This window comes from Orycteropus afer, unplaced genomic scaffold (genome assembly GCF_000298275.1).
Source record: "Orycteropus afer afer isolate SDZICR_OR568_19922 unplaced genomic scaffold, OryAfe1.0 scaffold00611, whole genome shotgun sequence".
In the NCBI taxonomy this organism is placed as follows: Eukaryota; Metazoa; Chordata; class Mammalia; order Tubulidentata; family Orycteropodidae; genus Orycteropus; species Orycteropus afer.
The window spans coordinates 434,559-457,314 of NW_006922198.1; the positions used below are offsets into that span (position 1 = coordinate 434,559).

At 41.1% G+C, this 22,756-nt stretch overlaps 1 protein-coding gene across 1 annotated transcript in view; it reads right to left on the reverse strand.

The window, feature by feature from the left end:
- The window catches only part of GAPVD1 (GTPase activating protein and VPS9 domains 1), a 60,628-nt gene that overhangs the window by 19,822 nt on the left and 18,050 nt on the right, over positions 1 to 22,756 (reverse strand). Inside the window, exons 9-16 of the mRNA XM_042783049.1 lie at positions 13,859 to 14,032; positions 11,936 to 12,076; positions 10,693 to 10,827; positions 10,122 to 10,241; positions 9,772 to 9,774; positions 8,179 to 8,259; positions 2,275 to 2,352; positions 1,775 to 2,145 (exon numbers count right to left, since the gene is read on the reverse strand). Coding sequence (XP_042638983.1) covers positions 1,775 to 2,145; positions 2,275 to 2,352; positions 8,179 to 8,259; positions 9,772 to 9,774; positions 10,122 to 10,241; positions 10,693 to 10,827; positions 11,936 to 12,076; positions 13,859 to 14,032 — 1,103 coding nt within the window. The remainder of the gene's footprint in view (positions 1 to 1,774; positions 2,146 to 2,274; positions 2,353 to 8,178; positions 8,260 to 9,771; positions 9,775 to 10,121; positions 10,242 to 10,692; positions 10,828 to 11,935; positions 12,077 to 13,858; positions 14,033 to 22,756) is intronic.

Below are 22,756 nucleotides of genomic sequence, written 5' to 3' on the forward strand. Positions count from 1 at the left end.
CCCTCCTTGGGTTTCCGAGGCAGTATCACTACGGAAGTAGGATTGCCCAACCTTCCTTCCGAGGAGTGGCTGGTGGGTTTGAACCGCCAGCCTTTACATCTCAATTTTAAATTTTCCAAAACTGAACTTCTAGTCTTCTCTGAAACATGCCCCTTTGTATTATTTCCCATCTGAGTTGATAGTAACTATTCTTTCAGATACTGAAGTGAAAAATCTTGGTGTGATCTTGATATCTCTGTTTTTCTCACATCTCACTTCTTAGTTTATTAGGAAATCATCTTTGTTTTGCTTTCAAATAAATATAGATTGTGACCACTTTTTATTACCTTCACTGCTTTCATTTTGGTCCAAGCCACAAAGAAGTTTACTCTTCCCTAGTTGAAGCTGATATATCCACACTGGCATTTTGCTGTTCCTTTTACCTGTCATTTTCCATGTAAGGGCCTAATTATTATCTATGTCCAGAAAATTTTTCCTCTAGATATATGCTTGACAATCTCACTTACCACATTCAACTTTTTATGGAATATAATCTTCTCAATGAGTCAAAATATGACCCTCTGCACTATCACTCCAAAATCAAACCAAACTCATTGTCATGAAGTCGATTCTGATTCATAACAACCCCTTTTGGGTTTCCAAGGAAGTAAATCTTTAAGTAAGTAGATTGCTCTGTCTTCCTTCCTTGGAGTGGCTGGTGGATTTGGACATCCAACCTTCTGGTTAGCATTCAAATGCCTTAGGAACTCCTTTGCACTATCACAACCAACATAAATTCCCAATACCATTTACTCCACCCACCCAATATAAAAATCATAGCCATCGAGTTGACTCTGACTCATAGCAACTCCCATAGGGTTTCCAAGGCTGTAAACCTTTACAGAAGCAGACTACCTCATCTTTCTTCCACAGAGTGGCTGATGGGTTTGAATCACCAACCTTTTGGTTAACATCCAAATGCCGTAACCACTGCACCATCAGAATTTCTTGCTTCAATAGTAGTCTCTATAATTTACTCATTTCATTAGTATTTAATATTTTTCTCCTCCTGCTAGATTATAAGTGTATTTGGACAGGCATCTTTTTTTTGTTGTTGTTCCATTTCCTGATTTATCATCTCAAGCACTTAAAAGAATGTCTGGAACATAGTTATCACTCAATAAACATTTCTTTTAGTTCATCCACTTATCAGATAAGACATTTTTCAAGGTACTTTAATTTAATTGTAGTATTGATATTATTTACACAATTATCAATAAGAAGAAAAATGAAAGTAACATGATGAGTGCATAGTACCACACAAGAAAGACCTGGCTAACTGCTTCTGTAAATATTACAGCCAAGTAAGTTCTATAGAGCAGTTCTATTCTGTAGCACATGGGGCCACCACAAATAGACTCAAGCTTTGCAAACATTGCTTTTAAATATGTAATGTATGGTCTTTCTTCAACAAGAATTTGGTGCCTACATATTCCTTGGGAGCTCTGGTAGCATAGTGTCTAAGGCACTTGACTGCTAACCAGAAGGCTGGCAGTTCAAACCCACCAGCCACTCCTTGGAAGGAAGGTTGGACAATCTACTTCCGTAGTGATACTGCCTTGGAAACCCAAGGAGGGGTCACTATGAGTCCGGTCCAACTCGATGGCAAATAACATCAGCTATCTTTAATCCTACATTTACCTCTTCTAATTCCAGGTATCAAGAAAACCAAGCAAATAAAACAATAAAGTTGACCACAACTAGCAAATTCTTCTTGATGGCCTGTGCCCCATACCTCTCCTCTTGAAGAGTCCTTACTCGGGGATGAAGATGATGAGTGAGGTGCAGCCACCAAAGAAGTAGCACCAATGGCTGCAGCTGGAGGGAGGTCTCTCTCTTCATTCCCTGGACGTCGGTTCCAACTTGGGTCACTCATGGGTCGCCGGACAGAAGATACTATATCAGAGCTTCTGCTGCGAACTAGTCTCTCAGGGTAAGAATGCCTTTGCTTGAATGCCTCCAATTCAGCTGGAGTTAAAACATGTGAACCAAAATTTGGCAATCTGGCCTCATTTCCTCCTACAGCGCCTTCCAGAATTGGGGGATCCGGTGGTGGATGCGATGGCCTAGCATAGTGAACCTTTGGCCTTACCACAGCAGAAGCCCCTTGAACACAGAAAAAGAATTTTGTAACTGAGATAAAAATGATCCAACAAAAGCATTAACAAAGGGTATTGCTTACTTTCTTCTATTCATGTCCAAGACAAGAGTCAAAAGTTCATTTTACTACTTTACCTTCATGTGAAGACAGTGGATCAAACATGGCAAGTAGAGACTCTGACTGAGAAGGAGGAGAGGTCAGCTGATGGGCCCCTGAAAGACAGTATCAAACTATGAAACCAATTCAGAACTTGTGGGGCTCAAGCATTCTTTGAGGGTTTTCTTTCTTTTGATTAATTAGAACTTGAAGAGCACACCAGGAAAAAAAAAAAAAAGAATCTAATAAACATAAAATTCTGATTATTTCAAATTCATTTTATGTTTTGAATCTACATACATGGATTTTATGTACACTTAAGTGGTCTGGATATACACATGCCTTTTTTGTTTATGGCTGTTTTAATTTTATTGTGATTTGGGTAAAAGTTTACAGAGCAAATTCATCTTCCATAGAGCAGGTCACATATACTTTGTCTCATGACATTGACTACAATCTCCCACAATGCAACAGCTCTCCTCCCACTTCTTCCCCATAGCCACCTCTTACCTGTGTCCTTTCCTCCATGCATTCCTGCCCCCAAGCTGTCTCCCTATGCATATACAGCCCTTCTATTCTCCAATGATTGATCTCTCCAATGACTATATCTACCTAATGTAAATGTTTAGCTCATATGCCTGTCTTTTGTTTGGCTGGAAGTCATAGGAGTGGGTTCAATTCCAGACCTCAAGGGCAGCTAGGGGCCATAGTCTCAGGGGTTCCACCAGGCTCTCTCAGACCAGCAAACCTTGTCCCTTTTTTTTTTTTAAATGATTTGTTCCACACTGTTCTCCCACTCTATCCAGGATCTCCTACATAGATCCCCCTCCAAGTAGCTGACAGTGGTAGCCAGGCACCATGTAGTTCTTCTGGTCTCATGGTCGTATAGGCTGAGGATCATATAGTGTACCAATCCCTTGGACTAACTGCTTCTATGCATCTTGGTTTTCTTCATTCTTCTTTGCTCTCACATGCCTATTATGTTTAATGGCCAAATAGTGCTATGGGTAACGTAAAGAGCCCAGAACAAGAAGACCTAAACCAACAAACTCTTGTCACAACTTCCCTGAGCCTTACCTTCCCCACCTATAATAGGGGTAATACTACCTTGTTGTTGTTGTTGTTGTTGTTTTTGCCGTCGAGTCGGCCCCGACTCATAGCGACCCCTCCTTGGGTTTCCGAGGCAGTATCACTACGGAAGTAAATTGCCCAACCTTCCTTCCGAGGAGTGGCTGGTGGGTTTGAACCGCCAGCCTTCTGGTTAGCAGTCAAGTACCTTAGGCACTATGCTACCAGAGCTCCTAATACTACCTAGAGAGGGGGTATAAATAAAAAGCTATATAGTTTAGAATCCTAATATTGCTCTCAGGAAATGACTCAGTAAGACTATATAGCAAAAATGAATACTACATTATGCCATGAAACAACTGTAACTGCTAAAGTATAATACTTTAAGCTACAAAAATAAAAGGATGACTCTTAAATATCTCAGGTCCAGGAATGGAAGTACTAAAAATAAATGGACAAAGGCTAAAACTTTGAAAAATACAAATGAAACTGTTAATCTAAACATGTTCAGTCCAAAGCCATCTTTGATAATGAATGTTAGTACCATTATTGCCCTTTCTTCTACATTTTATATTTAATTGTTTTCCTTTTTTTAAATTATACAAATTGTGTATCATTATGAAAGACAGTTTAAAACAGCAGTTCTCTAAGTCCTGGTTTCAGGACACCTTTACACTCTTCAAAAGTACTGATCTTAAGAGCATTCATTTATGTTGGCTACTTCCATTGATACTTACACTGTATTAGAAATTAAGATACAAACTCTAAAATACTTTATTTTGAAATAACAATAATAACTCCATTAAATGGTAACACAATAACTTTTTTAAATGAAAAATAACTATATCTTCTTTTGGGCTGGGTTCTCTAGAGATGCAGCATTAGTAAAGCTTATATATAGAAAAGGAGCTCTGGTCGCGTAGTGCCTAAGGCACTTGACTGCTAACCAGAAGGCTGGCGGTTCAAAGCCACCAGCCACTCCTCGGAAGGAAGGTTGGGCAATCTACTTCCATACTGATACTGCCTCAGCAACCCAAGGAGGGGTCACTATGAGTCGGGGTCGACTCAATAGCACATAACAACAACACCACATATAGAAAGAGAGAGGAATTTATCTCAAGAAAATGGCTCATGCAGTTGGAGAGGCTGGCAAGTCCCAAGTCCATGGGTCAAACATCAAGCCGGAGGCACCTCCTGAGTCACACAGCTGTGGGGGCTGATGAACCCAAGAATGGCAGGTAATATAGCAGGATGCTGGCTTTGGAGGTTGACGAATCCAAGACCAGAAGGTAAAATGGCAGATTGTTGGTTTACAGACTGCGAAGGCAACAATCCTAAAATCGGCAAGCAATACAGCAGGCCACTAATTCAAGTCCAGGAACAGGAAATGATCATGAGCCAGATGCAGTATGAGACCCAGAAGAAAGCCAGAAGACTCTGCCAGGATGTCCATATACATACTGGAAGCAAACTACTCCTAAGGAAACTATCTTTCAACTGATTGACTGCTCATAGCACATCTCATCATAGAAGTTGTATTATATGAGATCTCATCATGGGGGATGACTACAACATAATTGCTAAACCACTGAGAACCATGGATGGCCCAGACAAGCTGACACACAAGCTTAACTATCAGTCTACCCCTTGTCGATTAGCACTTGTATACATTCCCTTAAACCACATATAATCTCTAAATAAAGACAATTATAAAGTCATACCTGCACCTAACATGATGAAAGTAATGTGCCCACAAACAAAAAGGCATTCGCCCTGTTTACATCCTTTATTTTTTAATGATAGAAAACAAAAATATCTGATCCACACATACAAGGGAGAAAAATACTCAGAAGAATCAGTCCTCATTTCTGCAAATGGCCATGTGGCCACAGCTGGTATTTAGAACAACCTTCTTCCACTACCCATTCCGTATTCCCTTTGCCCTCAGAAAGCACCTCAGTTGGTCGTGGTTCTTTGCCTGGTGGGGTGCCTCAAACCTTCATTCCTGAAGGGTCTAGGCCATTAATAGTCTTATCAGAATTAGGTTGCTGTAGTTTTACCCTGACTTAAATCACAGGGCATGGTAGTACTAAGAGACATCCTAAGGATCTCCTGTATTCCAGACATATTCTTCTTTACTTCCATTATGTAGGATCAATCACACCAGACAATAACATAACTCCCTTCTTTGCCAGTTGATCCAGAGGCATGAGGAGTCCAATATGACTGGGTGGCATTCTTAACTTATAGTTCAGTGGAATTAGTATTGTGTCTCCAGGTAGGAGTTCTTCCCTTTGGGGCAAAGACCTACAGACCAACAGAGCATAACGTCACAGTAACAGGAAACAAATTTTTTTTGAGTGGGTCATTAGAGATAATAATGAGTAGTGCCATTCCCATTTCCACCTCTTGGTTCCTGGACCTGTGAATCCTGGCTATTGGGGAACCAGTACCATATACTGGATGCTGGTTTAGAGCATATACAGCCTCCTAGAGAACAATGCCCCTATTCTGCAAGGTACTGCCACCTAGCTGGCACCACAACTGTGTTTTCAGAAGGCCACTCCATTGTTCTACCAAGCCAGCTATTTCAGGTCGATGGGTAACACAGTTAAGACCAGTGAACTTCACCAGCCACAGGCCCAGTGCCACACTTCATTTGCTGTGAAGTGAATCCCTTGATCCAAGGCGATGCTGTGTGGGACAGTATCAAGATGGTGGATAAAGCATTCTGTAAGTCCACACATGACAGTTTTAGGAGAAGCACTGCATACAGGGAGGGCAAATCCATATCCAAAGTAAGTGTCCACTGCAGTTAAGAACAAAATGCTGCCCTTTCCATGATGGAAGTGGTCCAATGTAATCAACCTGTCACGAGGCTACTGGCTGATCACCCAAGGAATGGTTTCTGATCGTGGACTCAGTGTTGATTTCTGCTGCTGACAGACTGGGCACTCAGCAGCAGTTGTAGCCAAGTTAGCCTTGCAAGTGGAAGTCTATGTTGCTGAGCCCATGCATAGTTCTGTCCCTGTCACCATGGCCACTTAGTTCATGAGCCCACTGGTCAAGGACAGGAATGACAGGAAAGAAGATGACTGGTTTCCACAGAATATGTCATCCTACTCACTTGATTGTTAAAATCCTCCTCTGCTGAGGTCACCCTTTGGTGAACATTCACATGGGACAACATATATCGTCACTTCTGTGGCTCATGCAGAGAGCTCTATCCACATACTTCTCCCCCATACCTCTTTGCCACCAATTATCCCACACTCTTAATAGCCATTCCTATATCTACTGTCCAGGTTTCTGTTTGTACATATTAGAAAAGTCACACAGTTCTTTTGGAGTATAGCAAACCTCCTCCTGGGTCATACTTTGCACTTCACCTTTTAGGGTTCACTGGGACTTAAGTCTTGTTACAGGTCTAAGAGAAGCTTAGGGGGGAGTAGTTCCTGAGAACATTCAGCAATGTCTTATAAAGCATCTGCCTCAGGCAATGCCCCAGACAATGCCACAAACACTACCCCAGGGTAATATCTCAAACAATGATTCAGTAGACCCAGTTGGGTTAGTCTCATCAGATGGGATAAGGTTGGTTGGTTCTGCTGGCAGGAGTGATTCAACAGGATTTAGGGCCTCAGTGTCCCCAGCTTCCTGATGATCTGCCCATATGTCCCCACCCCAAGTTTCAGGATCTCATTTTTTCCCAAACCATGTCCTCATTTTAACTTCAGACACCATTCAAGGATGGCAATTCAACTGGCAACCAAGTGAGCCACTCTTATGAAAAGACTCTGGGTTTGTTGGCAGTATCAGCTCTGTTACTACAAAAAAAATAAGGCTTTCTTTCAGGACACAAGTGGAAACACTGAGGTCTTTTATGTGATGCTTGAGCTGTGACTATGAAGCCCTGAACTCATCTCATTCTTTCACCACTTTTAAGTAGAAGCAACCAACCAGCTTCCTTATACTTCTCATTCTGACAAAATTGCAGAAAAGTATCAATTATGCAATCATCAGAGCCTCACTTCTCACCAACACCTGTCTATTGGTGGTCCTGTTTTGTGTATTACTATTGCCACTTCATACCACGGATTACCAGCACCCTCTCTACAAATGGAGGCAGAGTCATCAGCACCTTTATGACTAATCAAACTTGAGAACCAATTCAGAAAACTCACCCTATCAACTTTCTCTAGAACCACTCTCAGTATGGGTAAGTATGGGTTCTCTAGAGAAGCAAAACCAGTAAAGCTTATATACAGAGAGAAAGGAATTTATCTAAGGAAATGGCTTATGCAGTTAGAGAGGCTGGCAAGTCCCACATTCATGGGTCAGATGTCAAACTAGAGGCTTATTCTGAGTCACACAGCTGCAGGGGCTAACGAACCCAAGATGGCAGGCAATATAGTAGGCTGCTAGCTCCAGAGACTGATGAACCCAAGATTGTAAAGTAAAATGGCATACTGTTGGCTCACAGGCTACAAAGGCAACAATCCTATGATCCACAGGCAATATGGAAGGCCACTGGTTCAAGTCCAGAAAAGAGAGATGATGATGAGCCAAATACAAGATACGGACCCACCAGAAAGCCAGAGAACTTTGCCAGGACATCCACATATACGTTGGAAGCAGGCCACACCCCTGAGGGAACTCCCTTTCAACTAGTTCACTGCTCATAGCACATCTCATCATGGAGATAATTACATTATATCAGATCTCATCATGGGGATATGACTGTATCATAATTGCTAACTCACTGAGAATCATGGCCCAGCCAAGCTGACACACAAACTTAACTATTCACATTTTCCAAAACAAAAACTAATGGGAATAATGGCATTGTTTTATAATTTAATAAATTCCTTTACTAGAACACAGGTAGATTTTCATATCTGCTTCTGTATTCTGCTTCTTGTACATCAAGAAAATCTGACTTAGAACAAACAGAACTGCAAAAAGAAAAGAAAAACAACAACAACAACACATAGCCATCGAGTTGATTCCAACTCATAGTGACCCCACCAGATAGAGTAGAACTGCCCCACGGGATTTACAAGGCTATAAATCTTTACAGAAGCAAATTGCCTGATCTTTCTCCCATGGAGAGACTGGTGGGTTCCAACAGCTGATCTTTTGGTTGGCAGCTGAATGCCTTAAACCACCATACCACAAGAGCTCCTAAAAAAAAAAAACAATGCACCTCGAAATCTATGACCCAATATAAAAAAGCACTGTTATTATTTTGGTATTTCTTTCCAATTCTTTTTCTATGCATAGAATTTTCAGCATTTATTATCTTGTATCCAAAACCCTATAAGTAACTGTTCTACTTAATATTATGTTCTAGGTATTTCTCCAAATTATTTCACATTCTTTAAAGCACTGAAAAAATAGCTACATAAATTCCAATGAGTAGTTACACAAAAACACACTTGATCAAATGGGTGAAGCCAAACATGGATATATGGGTGGATAGATGGGTGGACAGACTGAACTATTAGGTATGTCTATACAGGGGGAAGTGTGTCCAAGACCATGTATAGGGTTAGTAGACCGGTTTCTACAAGTGTATTGCTATGTTCTATAAGAATTCCCAGGTATATAGGAGAGTTGACAAGGGACAAGGCTGTAGTCATTTCTTGGTCATAACCAGCTACCCAGAGGGAATGATCACTTAGACCTGGGGCTCAAGACCAAAGTTGCAGAGGACATCAAGCTCAATTGGCAGAACACACTATACAAAACACTGTTCCACATGCTACTCTGCCAAGTAGTGACTGGGATCTTAAAAGCTTACAAGCAGCCATGTAGATGCAATGATGGGTCTCTCCTTGTCCAGACAAAGAAGAATGAAGAAAACCAAAGATTCATGGAAACAATTAGTCCAAGCAACTGGTACACCATGCAATCCTTAGTCTATACGACTATGAGACCAGAAGAACTAGATGGTGCCTGGCTACCACTGCCAACCACTCAGAAGGGGAATCTGTGTAGGAGAGCCTGGATAGAGTGGGAGAACAATGTGGAACAAAACTCATAATCATTTGGGGGGAAAAAGAAAGGGACAAGGTTTGGTGGTCTGATAGAGCCTGACGGAACCACTGAGACTATGGCTACTAGCTGCCCTTCAGGTCTGGAATTGAACCCACTCCTGTGGCTTCCAGCCAAACAAAACACAAGCATATGAGGTGAACATTTACACTAAGTAGATACACTTCTTCGAGAGAATAGAAGGGCTGTGTATGCACAGGGAGACGGCTCAGGGGGCAGGAGCGCATGGAGGGAAGGACACAGGGAAGAGGTAACTATGAGGAAGAAGTAGGAGGGGAGCAGTTGCATTGTGGGAAACTGTAGTCAATGTCATGAGACAAAACATATGTGAACTGTTGTATGGAAAGTGAATTTGCTCTGTAAACTTTCACCCAAATCACAATTAAAAAAAAAAAATTATACACACACACACTCTTAATCATTCTATTTTGGTGCTAAGTTGTTTCCAATTTTCTGCTAATATAAAAGTTAAAGAACATTTGAACTTTCACCCAAATCACAATTAAAAAAAAAAAAAAAAAAAAGTTAAAGAATATCTTTGTGCCTAAGAAGACTTTATCCAATTCATGGAACTGTTTCCTTATAAATAATTCCAAGTAGACTAAGGGGGCCAAATTTAGAATACTTAAGGCTTTAAACACATACTGGTAAATGATGCCCCAAGGTGCTGCACCAATTTTTATTATCACCAGCAATATGTAAAAGTGCCATTTCTCCCATAGATCATTTCTTAAAAGTCATTCTCATTTGCCCTTCTTACCATGGGTTACTTCATCCATGTCTGGACTAGTGACAGAATCTTTACCCCCAAAATCAGAGCTGCACTCAGATCTGAGGTCTTCAATCTTATTGGGAATATCCTCAGAGGTTGCACTTATGCCTTTAAAATAAATAATAAAAAATAAACAGCAAGAAAAACAAAATAACCACACAACAAGTATATAAAGTTGGGAGAAATTTAAACAGTCTCAAATTTTGCTTTCTTAGTTCTATACTGGTGAGCAATTCAGTATCATATTCTTTATCCTACTACTGCTTAAACATATTTGGACAACATAGTCAGAATTATCATGTGATAACTAAGTATTACAGCAGAAGCCACCAAGAATAGAGAATTGTAGAGGGAACATATACAGACTGTTTGCCTTCAAAGGCTCTATAAAGTCACACAGTAAATTCTTACAGATTTAAAGTCCCATAGTAATAATTTTGTTTCCTGGAAATCACTCAACTCTTAAATGAAACATATCTCTTTGCTATTAACTTTATATATGGAGGCAGGGGAGGCGGCACACCTCAAATCCTTATTCCTTAAAACAAGACAGACATACCCGACACAACACTGAGGCCTGGTGTGCTGGGGCGGGAACTGACCTCCCTGACATCCGTATCATCAGAAGTGCTACCCAGTCCAGAACAGCTCTCCAGTTCTTGTAGACGCTCCTCCTGTTTTAGGTCTGGGGCCTCTAAACAGAAGACATGAAGTATCACATTAGGGATTTTGTTAGCATGCCACAGTTCCAGCTTTTGTGACCTAGATGATGAAAGCTACCAGGGCATGAATGAAATCAGTGTATATAGATTTCTAAGTCTAGGCCAGTTGGTAAGTTAGTTAGATCAAGTGGTAACAGAGTCAAGACTGTGATTTCTATCCCAGTAGAGGTCAGTTCACTGTGCAAAGATAACACTCCATTTCCATACCACTAATCTCACAAAGTATGCTGCTGGTTAAAGTGTAAACAGGACACTGGACTAGACAGTACAGAACAGCTTGTCATGAAATCAACCACTACCTAAAAAATAACGCCTACTCATGCTCCACAGACGGTGAGCTAGTGGAACTCTCTCTTCATGTAAGGCTCATTAGCATTTATCACTTACTTTATGATGTTTTAACATCATAAAGTACAAAGATCACTTAATATTCTTGAGCCAACCAAATCAGACAGATCTTAATACAGATATATAGTTACTTATACTTGCAACCTAGTAGTGGAAGTTACTTGTATCTGCATTCTAGTAGTCAACATTTATTTGAAGACTAAATGTCCTTAAAATCAGGAAAAAAGTAGAAATGCAATACTAAGAAAAAACACAAAATATTTCAAATGTATTTATAGTAATTCTGCACAAAAGAATCTGTGAGACTACAAAGTCTCAATTTCAACATATTACAAAAATAAATTAAACATAATTTAAAGGGTCAAATTCTCCTTGAAATAAATCTAAACATGCTTACTGGGCATCCATCCACTTAGGGTTTGAGCTGTGTTGCTATTTGTATCTTATGCATTAGTGGGAGACACTGAACTGGATATCCCACATGGAACCCTCATAAGTAACTAACAAATGCTTCCAAAATAAGTGAACAAAGTCAGAAAGCACCTGCCAACTTAGCCTATGCCATCCAACACTGCATCTTTTCTTAATGTATAGAAAATAGTTTTCCATTTGAAATTCTCAACAAGTGATTCCCTCACATTGGTCAAATGCATATGAAAAATTAGAAATTAGGATACCTAACATTTAAAACTTCTATGCAAATGAAAAAGCAAACAATGACAACATACTAACCTGAGTCACTTGGTAATACCTCTACACTCCAAGCTTCACTGGTTGTCTCTGATATGGTAGAACCAGTGCAGGGGTCAAGAAGCACTGACCCTGAACCTGGTAGGCACAGCAAACTGCCCAACATGTTCTCTGCGGCTGCACCTGTATAACCAGTAGGGAGTAAAAGGTTAACAAAAGATCGTAATGGAAGAGCAGTGACAACGGAAAGAAGCCAAACACTAAACTAAGAAAATCTTATCTACTTTACCCACAAGTAGTAGCTAAGAATAATTCTAAAAAATAAAAATAATTTCAGTCAGTAACACCACCGAAATCACAAATTTCTTACTTTGGTCACAGTGGTACAACTTCCTTTTTGTCAGTTTCCTCCTGATGACTTTCCATAAAGACAACACCCATTAGACCAATTCATTTCAACTAACTTTCACCTTGCTTTAATACCAAAGCTTAGAGGGTCTCTAATATCTTTCTAAAATTTATAATCCTACAAAGATTAAGAGCAGCCCTGGGGGTACAGCAGTTAAAAGCGTTCAGCTGCTAATAGAAAGTTGGTGGTTCAAACCCAGCAGCCACTCTGTGGGAGAGAGGCATGGCAAGCTGCTTCCATAAAGATTTACAGCCTGGGAAGCTCTATGGGGCAGTTCTACTCTGTCCTATAGGATCACTAGGAGTTGGAATCGACTCCACAGCAATTTAACAAAAATTAATAACACTCAGATTTAACCTCAGAAAGTTATACTGGCCAAATATGCTATCTTTCAGCACATCAGCCACATATTCAGAGCAATAAAACATATCTGCAATAAACTACACACTTCCTCTAGAGTACTCATTAAACTGCGAATACAGTTCATTGCTCAAATACAGCTACTGCCAGGAAAAACACTACTTTGGCATCCGGAACAAAGTAATGCAAAATGAATTAAGAAATCTATTTATACCACTTAAAAGTACAAATAGAAAAGATTAAACATTATTCTATATCCACATTCAAAATAGTCAAACTCAGAATGCTCTCCTTTTTCTGACTGAATAGGGTCTATTAAAAAACAATTCTACTTCAGCACATGAAAAGTTTAGGGAAAGAGTTACTGGTAAAAGTTACCTTTTCAAGATAAATTATAGACTAATTACAAATAAAACAATGTCTACAATCTGCCTACCCATATAGGGGAGAGGGGGAAGAGTAGTGAGTGGGAGTAAAGATGAAACAAAACCGGCCAGGTGTGGATGTAATTACTGACGCTGAGTGATGGGCTCCCTGGGTTCATTACAGTATTCGCTCTTTTCATTTGTTTGAAACTTTCCATTACAAAAAAGAAAATCAAGGTGGTGGGTACAAAACTGTTATAAATCTTTAAATACTCATAGAACAGCATACTAAAAAGTTTGTGAATTTTATGTAACTTATACCTCAATAAACCTGACATGGAAAACAAAAAACAAAAAACTGGTTACTCTTTGGAACACTATGAATCTTGTCAGAGATGAATTAATATTTTTAGTGAACTTCAGTATCACATTATTCCAAAAGATTTTATGGGTATAATCGGTAAGAATTTTCATCTTAAAGTGAGCCATTTAGTCCCAAAAGAAGAATATGCTAATCATAGAAAGACTAAGAACATACACTATGCCCTGCAAAAAAGACCTGACCAGAAGCTAATTCAAAGGACTGATTTTCCTTTTTTTTTTTTTTTTGGTTTGTGGGAGTGGGTTTAAACATAGAAGGGAAAAACACTACCTCTATTTGAGTAAAGAAAAAAGTACAAAAATGTCCTGCTACACACAATTATCACAGTTTCCCTATGAGTGCTAGAATGCATCATTTTTGTCAGAGCCCTGAAGCTCTACCTCATGAAGGGTGAGTGCATACATGAATATCTAAACAGCAATCTCCCAAAGATATTAAACAGCAGTTACCTGCAATTTCCTGCAAGCGATCTTCATCAATGTTAGGGTCAAAGTCACTTCCCAAAACATCTGTACTCCAGGTCTCACTCACTGTTTCTGATATGTCCCTATCATCTGTTAGTCCCATCATGTCACGAATTTCAAACTTTCTCAGTTTATCATCAAGATTATCCTGTGTTGTTGCTATCCAAAAAAAAAAAATTAAAGCACTTTTTTAAAGGTAGCATAGTACAATCACTATGGAAAACAGTATGGCACTCCCTGGAAAAGCAAGCAATAGAAATACCTTATCATCTAGCAATCCCATTCCTAGGTATGTATCTTAGAGAATTAAGAGCTGTAACACGAATAGATGTATGTACATCTATCTTCACTGCAGCATTATTCACAATAGCGAAAAGATGGAAACAACCTAAATGTCTGTCAACAGATGAATAAATAAACAAACTGATACATATATACAACAGAATACTATGCAACGATAAAAAATAAAGATGAATCCATGAAACATCTCAGAACATATGAGTCTGGAGGACATTATGCCAAATAAAGTAAATCAAACACAAAAGGACAAATACTATATAAGACCACTATTATAAAAGTTAAGAATAGGTTTATACACAGAAATATTCTTTGATGGTTACCAGTGAGGGGCGAAGGCAGGAGAGAGAAGCACTAACTAGATAGCAGACAAGAATTAATTCTGACGAAGCAGAAGATAATACACAATATGGGAGAAGTCATACAACATGATCAAGGCTAAGGAAGACACTGAGAAGTATGCAAGAATAAAGGAGAACTTCAGTAAATGCTGTAACATATACAAGTCTCCAACAGCAGTAATAATTGATGATAATTTGTAAGTAGATGCATAGTAAACATGTACGCTAAACAGGTGAGGGAAGGCATTTGGGAATACACCAGTACACATACAGGTACAGTGGTGAATATTTATATATATATATATATATATATATATATATATATTTGCAAATACTATATGTATAATTATATATATAACAGAGCACATATGGAACACAGAAACCACTTAGACATCGGAACCAAACCATTGGACCTTGAAGGCTAAGGATCATAGCCTTGGGGGACATCTATATAGGTCAACTGGCAAAACAGTTCATAAAGATAATGTTCTACATCCTAGCCTGATGAATAGCATGTGGGGTCTTAAAAGATGAGCAGCCATCTAAGAAGCAACTACTGGTCTCTCCCTGTCCAGAGCCCAGGAGAACAAAGAAAAATGAAAACTCAAAGAAGCACTTAGTCCAAAGGACTAATGAGCCACACGAACCACACTCTAACCTGAGACCAGAAGAATTAGATGGTGCCCAGCTACTACCACCAACCATTCTGACCAAGACTACAAAAGAAGGTTCCAGTTAGAACGGGTTTTTAAATTAAAAAAAAAAAAAAAAACTAGAACAAAATTCAAAGCTTTTTTTAAAAAAACCAGGCTTACTGGTTGGAAATAGACTACAGTAATCCCAGGCACTACTGCCTAAGAAAAAAACTTCTGACTTGAAATTTAAGACACTTCCAGATGCCGTTTTTCAGCCCAATAATAGATGGGATTCTAAAACAATGTGAAGAACGTGTTCCTCAGAACAGTCAACTATATGAGACCTACAAGGCAACATTTGTCTAAACGCAAAGATGAAAAGGCAAGGAGGAAAAGGGAAACTGGATAAACGGAAATAGGAAACCCAGAGAGGAAATAGGGAGAGAAATACACATTGTGAGGATTGTAACCAATGTTACCGAACAATCTACACAAACTATTGATTGGGAAAAAGAATTTTCTATGTAAACGTCACCTGAAGTACAATAAAATTTTTTTTAAAAAAAAGATTACAGCTTTGGAAATCTTATGGGGAGGTTCTACTCTGTCCTATAGGGTCCCTGTGAGTCAGAATCTACTCATGCCAATAGGTTTTTATACACCCTTTAATCCTATTTGTAGCGGTAAGCAAAAGATTTACCATTGTAAATATGATTCAATTTGTCAAGAAAACGTAACTTAATAACTTTTTAATACACATCAAAGATTAGATTTATGCTTTAAACTTGACCTAAACTATCCCCTGAAGTCATCTTTTAACCAAATAATAGTTTAGCCTAATTAGAAAAAACAGCTGCATGAAACATTATGCTCTTTCAGTAAATTCCTATATGTGATCATAATGACAGTGGCAGTGGCACCAGGAGGCAGGAGACACAGCAGCAGGCTTACCTGCCCTACAGTGGCAGAGGCCAGGGCAAGAGGCCAAAGGCCAGAGAAGAGTGTCTTGAGGGCACAGCAGAGAGGAGACTCTCTTGATTAAAGAGTCGTATCCTGAGCATGTCCCTGAACCTGAATTGTAGCCTGTTTACTTCCCTAATAAACCCCACAATCATGAGCATTGTCTGTGAGTTGTGTGTAGCCACCGCAACGAATAATCGAACCCAGAAGAGAAGTAGTGAATATCGTGGGAGGGACAGTTGGTGTCAAAGTTGGTAAAAAGGCTGGAGGGTGGTGGCATGTCTGGCCTCACAGGAATAAGCCTTGGACTGCTGATGGTGATTCTGTCTTCCTCTTGTGAACTTAGAGGAAGTCAGAAGATGCCACCTCCATGTCTTCTTTGTACATTGCCTCAGCAGCCAGGTCTCAATGTCAGCCAACCTGGTCACAAGGGACAGTGTTCTGTGCTCAATAGGCAGGCAAGGCCTTCTACCCGTGGCCACTTACTAAGACCCCAAAGAGCCCTGTCCTGGTTCCCACTCACCCTGTGACTATCCTCTCACACACATGCACACGTTCAGATGCTCATGGTGCACATACCTTGCAAGGCCTGGGGTCTGCCCTTGCCCCCAGTTCCCACATCAAGCAGCCCAGTAATGAAATGGTGCTTGCTCAAAGGAAGCCATACTCCCTCTTCTGGGTCCCTCGGAGACTGAGAAGCCCCCCCACTGAGCCCTCGATGCCACAGAAGCCCTCACTGCAGCTCCTCTTCCCAAAGGACTTCCCCAGCTGGGAAGAGCTCAGAGCTGACAGCTACATCATGCCTGTGTCCCAGCCTCTCAGCAGCCTCAGATATTCCAACGGGTGGGACTCCTCCCCCACTCCCAATCTACTCCCACACCTTCTTTTCACAGTTGCTTTCTATGGATAGCTCCCTCAACCTCTCACCTGTTTTAAATCGCATTTTGTGTAAAGAATTGTTAAAACAAAATTCACTGCCTCAAACCCTGTTGCTCTCAACATTCTCTTGAAGGCCACCAAGATCTGTAAATAAACAACTCCAAACAGCTGTTACAAATTTATCTCCCTCAAGTGTAAGAGGATATCACCCTTACCCCCTCATCCTGAGCTAACCAAAAATTTTTGATGGGTTCTGGCTTGCTACTAGAACACATATGTCTTTCTCCTTACAACAGAAATCCACCAATTTTTCAACCTTCTTCTCTCCCTATTCCCGATAGTTCCTAAATAAGTACTGCAAGGAGCTCTGCTGGTGTAGTGAGTGGTCTTTAAAACAACTGGCTACTAACCACAAAGGTCAGTGCTTCAAACCCACCAGCCACTCTATGGAAGAAAGATGAGGCAGATTGTTTCTGTGAAGATTTACAGTCTTGGAAACCCAATGGATTCGCTAAGAGTCAGAATCGACTCAACAGCAGTGGGTATGGTTTTGGTTTAAATAAGCACTATGGTTCCCTACCTCTTTAAACTGGATTATTCCTTCACCTAGAATGACCTCTCTCCCATTCTGCCAGCCAGTCACTAAGGTTGTAATTTCCTCCAATAAGCTTTTCTCTACCCTTTAAACCGTATGTGTCTCTCACTCAGAGCTGCCAAAGTACTCTTATGACTGTCTTAATTATCCAGTGCTGCTGTAACAGAAATAGCACAAGTAGATGGCTTCAACAAAAATAAATTTATTTCCTTACAGTTTAGGAGGCTAGAAGTCTGAATTCAGAGTGTCGGTTCTAGGGGAGGGCTTTCTCTCTCTGTGGGCTCTGGAGGAAGATCCTTGTTTCTTCAGCTTGTTTCCTGGTTCCTTAGACATCACCATGTGGCTTGTTATCAATCTTCCCCCTACTTCTGCTTGCTGAATTGCTTGTTTAAATCTCTTATATCTCAAAAGAGACCCTCATACACTGATGGTGGGACTGTAAAATGGTACCACCATTGTGGAAAGCAGTATGGTGATTCCTTCAAAAGTTGGAATTAGAAATACCATTTGACCCAGCCATTCCATTACTAGGTATATATCCTAAAGAAGTGAGAGCCATGACAAGAACAGATATATGCGCACCCATGTTCACAGCAGCACTATTTACAATAGCCAAAAGATGGAAACAACCTAGGTGTCCATCAAGTGAGGAATGGATAACCAAACTATGATACATACATACAATGGAATACTATGTAACGCTAAAGAATAATGTAGAGTCTGCAAAACACCGCGTAACGTGGATGAACTTGGAGGACATTATGCTGAGTGAAGTAAGTCAATCACAAAAGGACAAATATTGTATTAGTCCGTTATTGTAAAAGTCAAAGAAAGGTTTATCTATGGAAGGAAATTTTCTTTGTTGGTTACCAGGGGTGGGAGGGTAGGGTAGGGAACACTGTTAGATAGACAGAGGTAAGTACTGATTTGGGTGAAGAGAAGGGCAATGCACCAAATGTGAGTGATCAATATGGTGGCATTGAGGAAGAGGAAGACATAGAGAGGTACATGGGAGGTACAGACAAAAAGATGAAGCCTTTTGCACATACAGTACTGCGTTGTCAGTGAAGGCAAACATGGGTGGACCGATGGATGGATAAGCTGAACTAGTAGGTATGTCCATGAAGCAGGGAGTGTACCCAAGAACATGTATAGGGTTGGCAGACAACGGTCCTATAAGTATATGTGTATGATCTGAATTCCCAGGTGTATAGTAGAGCTGACAAGAGGCAAGTTGGTAGTCACTGCTTGGTCACAGCCAGCTACCCAGAGGGACTGAGTGGGCTCAGGACCATAGTTGCAGGGGACAGCAAGCTCAACTGGCATAACATACTACACAAAATATTGTTCCACCTCCTACTTCGGCGAGTAGCGACTGGGATCTTAAAAGCTTGCAAGCTACCATCTGGATGCAACGAAGGGTCTCTCCCCATCCAAAGCAAAGAAGAATGAAGAAAACCAAAAATTCATGGATACAATCAGTCCTAGCAAATGGTACACCATCCAATCTGCAGCCTATGCAACTATGAGACCAGAAGAACTAGATGGTACCTGGCTACCAATGTCAATCACTTGGAAGGGGATCTATGTAGGAGATCCTTGATAGAGAGGGAGAACAATGTGGACAAAACTCAAAATCATTTGGAGAAAAAAAAGGGGGGGAGGGGGTACACCAGGTGTGCTGGTCTGATAGAACCTGGTGGAACCACTGAGACTATAGCCCATAGCTGCCCGTCAGGTCTGGAATTGAACCCACACCTGTGGCTTCCAGCCAAGCAAAAGACAGGCATATGAGTTGAACATTTGCCTGACATAGGTACACTCCTTGGAGAAAACAATCATGGGATAAAGAAGGGCTACTTATGTACTGGGAGACAGCTCAAGGGGCAGGAAGGCATGAAGGGATGGACACAGGGAAGAGGTAATTATCGGGAGGAAGTGGGAGGGGAGCTGTTGCATTGTGGTAAATTGTGGTCAATGTCATGAGACAAAGTGTATGTGAACTGCTGTATGGAAAGTGAATTAGCTCTGTAAATCTTCACCCAAATCACAATTTAAAAAAAAAGACTGACTCAAAACACACCACACACTAATCCTACCTCATTAACATAACAAAAACAAGCCACTGCCAAATGGAATGAGAACCACAGGCGTAGAGATTAGGATTTGTAACACCTATTTTTTGGGGGGGCACACATCTGTAACATTTCAGCCACTGGCCCCCCAGAGTTCATGTCCTTCCCACATGTAAAACACATTTACCCCATAACATGATCCCAAAAAGTCTTAAATCAAGTCTGAGTCCCAAATCTTATCTTCTGAATCATATAAATCAAACGTGGGTGAGACTTTAAGCATATTTCACCCTTGAGCAAAATTCCTCTTTGTCTGTGAACCTGTGAAATCTAGACTAGATGTGCTTCTGAGGCACAGTGCTAAAACAGGCACCAGGCAGACATGTCCATTACAAATGGGGAGAAACTGGAGGGAAAGAAGGGATAATGGAAACCAGGAAAGTCCAAAACCCAGCAGAACAATTTACATTATCCCTCAAGGCTTGACAATAATCCTGTTTTCTGAGAACATCTTGGGCCATGCCCTCCAGACTCTGGGTGGTGGCCACACCCTCTGGGATCTGAGTGGAAGATCCCTGGGCCTGGGACTCAGCTCTGCCTACCAAGCCCACTGGGACAGCAACTGGGCTTCCTCAGTTTTGGGAAGCCCCAATTCTCCTCCACCATCTGAATGGTGACCCCACCTTTCACACCAGCAGCTTCTGTTCTACCCCTCAGGCATGGCAGCCCCACCTGTGTCGGAAGCTCCATCCCCTCAGCACACCTTAACAGCAGCCCCACACTCTGGAACCAAGGTGGCAAATATACCATTCTCTGAACCTAAGAGGCTGTGGCTCTACCCTTTGAGACCCAAGATAACACAGCCCTACTCTTAGAAACTGGTTCCCACTACTCTTTCCAATAGTTCTGCTGATCTCCACGCTACTCCAGAGATGGTCCTTTTCTTTCCTTGGGGGACAATAGATGTAGCTCCTTTGGCCTGTTTCCTGCCTGTAGAATTCCAATAGGCAGCCAGCATGGTTTCCTTTCATTCCTTCTTGGTCCCCTTCAGTCTAAGCTGATACATAATCTGTAGTGCTATATGGTTGGATCCATCACTCATAGGCTTAATGTCTTCAACAAAACACAGTGTAGCCATGTTCTTGGTGAACATTCTAGGATATGCATCCTTAGTCTGTACAACAGAATTTTCCAAATCTTTAAATTTTGTTTTCATGCTGAAATTCATTTTTAAGTCCATGTATTTCCTCTCACATTTTACTATAAGTAGCAAGGAAAAACCACTCAGCCCTTTTAAGATCTCGCTTAGAAATCTCAGACATCCAATATCACTCACAAGTTCTACCTTCCACCAGGAAGGTAAAATGAACATAATTCAGACAAGCGCTTTGCCACTGCATAAAAAGTATCACCCTTCCTCTATTGTCCAATCACATGCTCATTTTCTTTTAAAGCCTCACCAGAAGCACATTTAACATTCACATTTCTAGCAACATTCTGTTGCTGATGCCCATATATATATATTCTCTAAGCTCTGGTGACACAGTGCCTAAGGCATCTGACTGCTAACCAGAAGGCTGGCAGTTCAAACCTACCACCCGCTCCTCAGAAGGAAGACTGGACGATCTACTTCCACAGTGATATTGCCTCAGAAACCCAAGAGGGGTCACTATGACTCAATGGCAGTGACTTTGGTTTTTTTTTTGTAAGATGATAGAGATTTTCTCTATAGCTCCCCTCACTTCCTTCTGAGCCCTCACCAAAACTGGCTATAAATTCCCTAATCTACTATCAGTCTTTTTAAGGCAATTTAGGCTTTCACTATTAGGCACCTTAAAGGTCTTGCAGCTCCTAACCATTACCCAATTCCAAAAGTGCTTCCACATTTTAGGTATCTGGTACAGCAGTACCCCACTATTCTCATACCAAATTCTGTCTTAGTTCTCTAGTGCTGCTATAAATGAAATACTACTAGTGGATGGTTTTAACAAACAAATTTATTTTCTCACAGTTTAAACCAAAAAACCAAACACACTACCATGGAGTTGGATCCGACTCACAGTGACCCCTCCTTGGGTTTCCGAGGTAGTATCACTGGGAGCTCTGGTGGCAAAGTGCCTAAGGCATTTGACTGCTAACCAGAAGGCTGGCCGTTCAAATCCACTAGCCCTCCTCTGAAGGAAGGTTGGGCAATGTACTTCCGTAGTGATAAACCAAAAAAACCAAACACACTGCCGTCAAGTCGATTTCAACTCATAGTGACCCCATCTTGGGTTTCCAAGGCAGTATCACTACGGAAATAGATTGCCCAACCTTCCTTCTGAGGAGTGGCTGGTCGGTTTCAACCACCAGCCTTCTGGTTAGCAGTCAAGTGCCTTAGGAACTACGCTAGAACTCCTGTTCTGGTTATCTAGTGCCGCTCTGACAAGAATATACCACAAATGGGATGGCCTTAACAAGCAGTTTATTCTCTTACAGTTAGGGAGGCTAGAAGTCCAAGTTCAAAGTGCCAGGCTCTAGGGGCTGGGTGAAAGCCCCTCGACCTTGGGCTTCAGCTCTGCCTCCTGCTCCTGGCCCACTGAAACCAGAGGCTTTTCTTCACTCAGACAACTACTGGCTGCTAAGGCTAACAAGCCCAAGGTCGACAAATGGCACAGTCCCAATTTATCAAACCACATGGCAGGCCCTTAATTCAAGTTCATTGTTAAATCCCAAGGTCAGCAGAGCACGGCAGGCTGCCGAACAATGACACAGCTACATGCAGGGTCCAAGCATGCCATATGCTAGAGACAATCCCCAAGGCTTCTCCTTATATACAGGAAGCAGACCACACCCCACAGGCAGCTACTCAGCTGCTTGTGATAGATCCCACCATGGAGTTGATTGCCAGTCTCATCATGAGGAGTAACTACCACCAACTGCCCAGCCAATCAACAAGGCCCAGCCAAGCTGACACACAAATTTAACTACCACAACTCCTCTGGAGGCACTAGCCCTGGCTAATCCGTGCCCTTCTGTTCTCCCACCTCAGCTTTGTTTACTGGTGACGAGTCATGCCAAGCAGAGAGCCTGGATTTCACCTGGCGGCTGCTCTAGGAAAA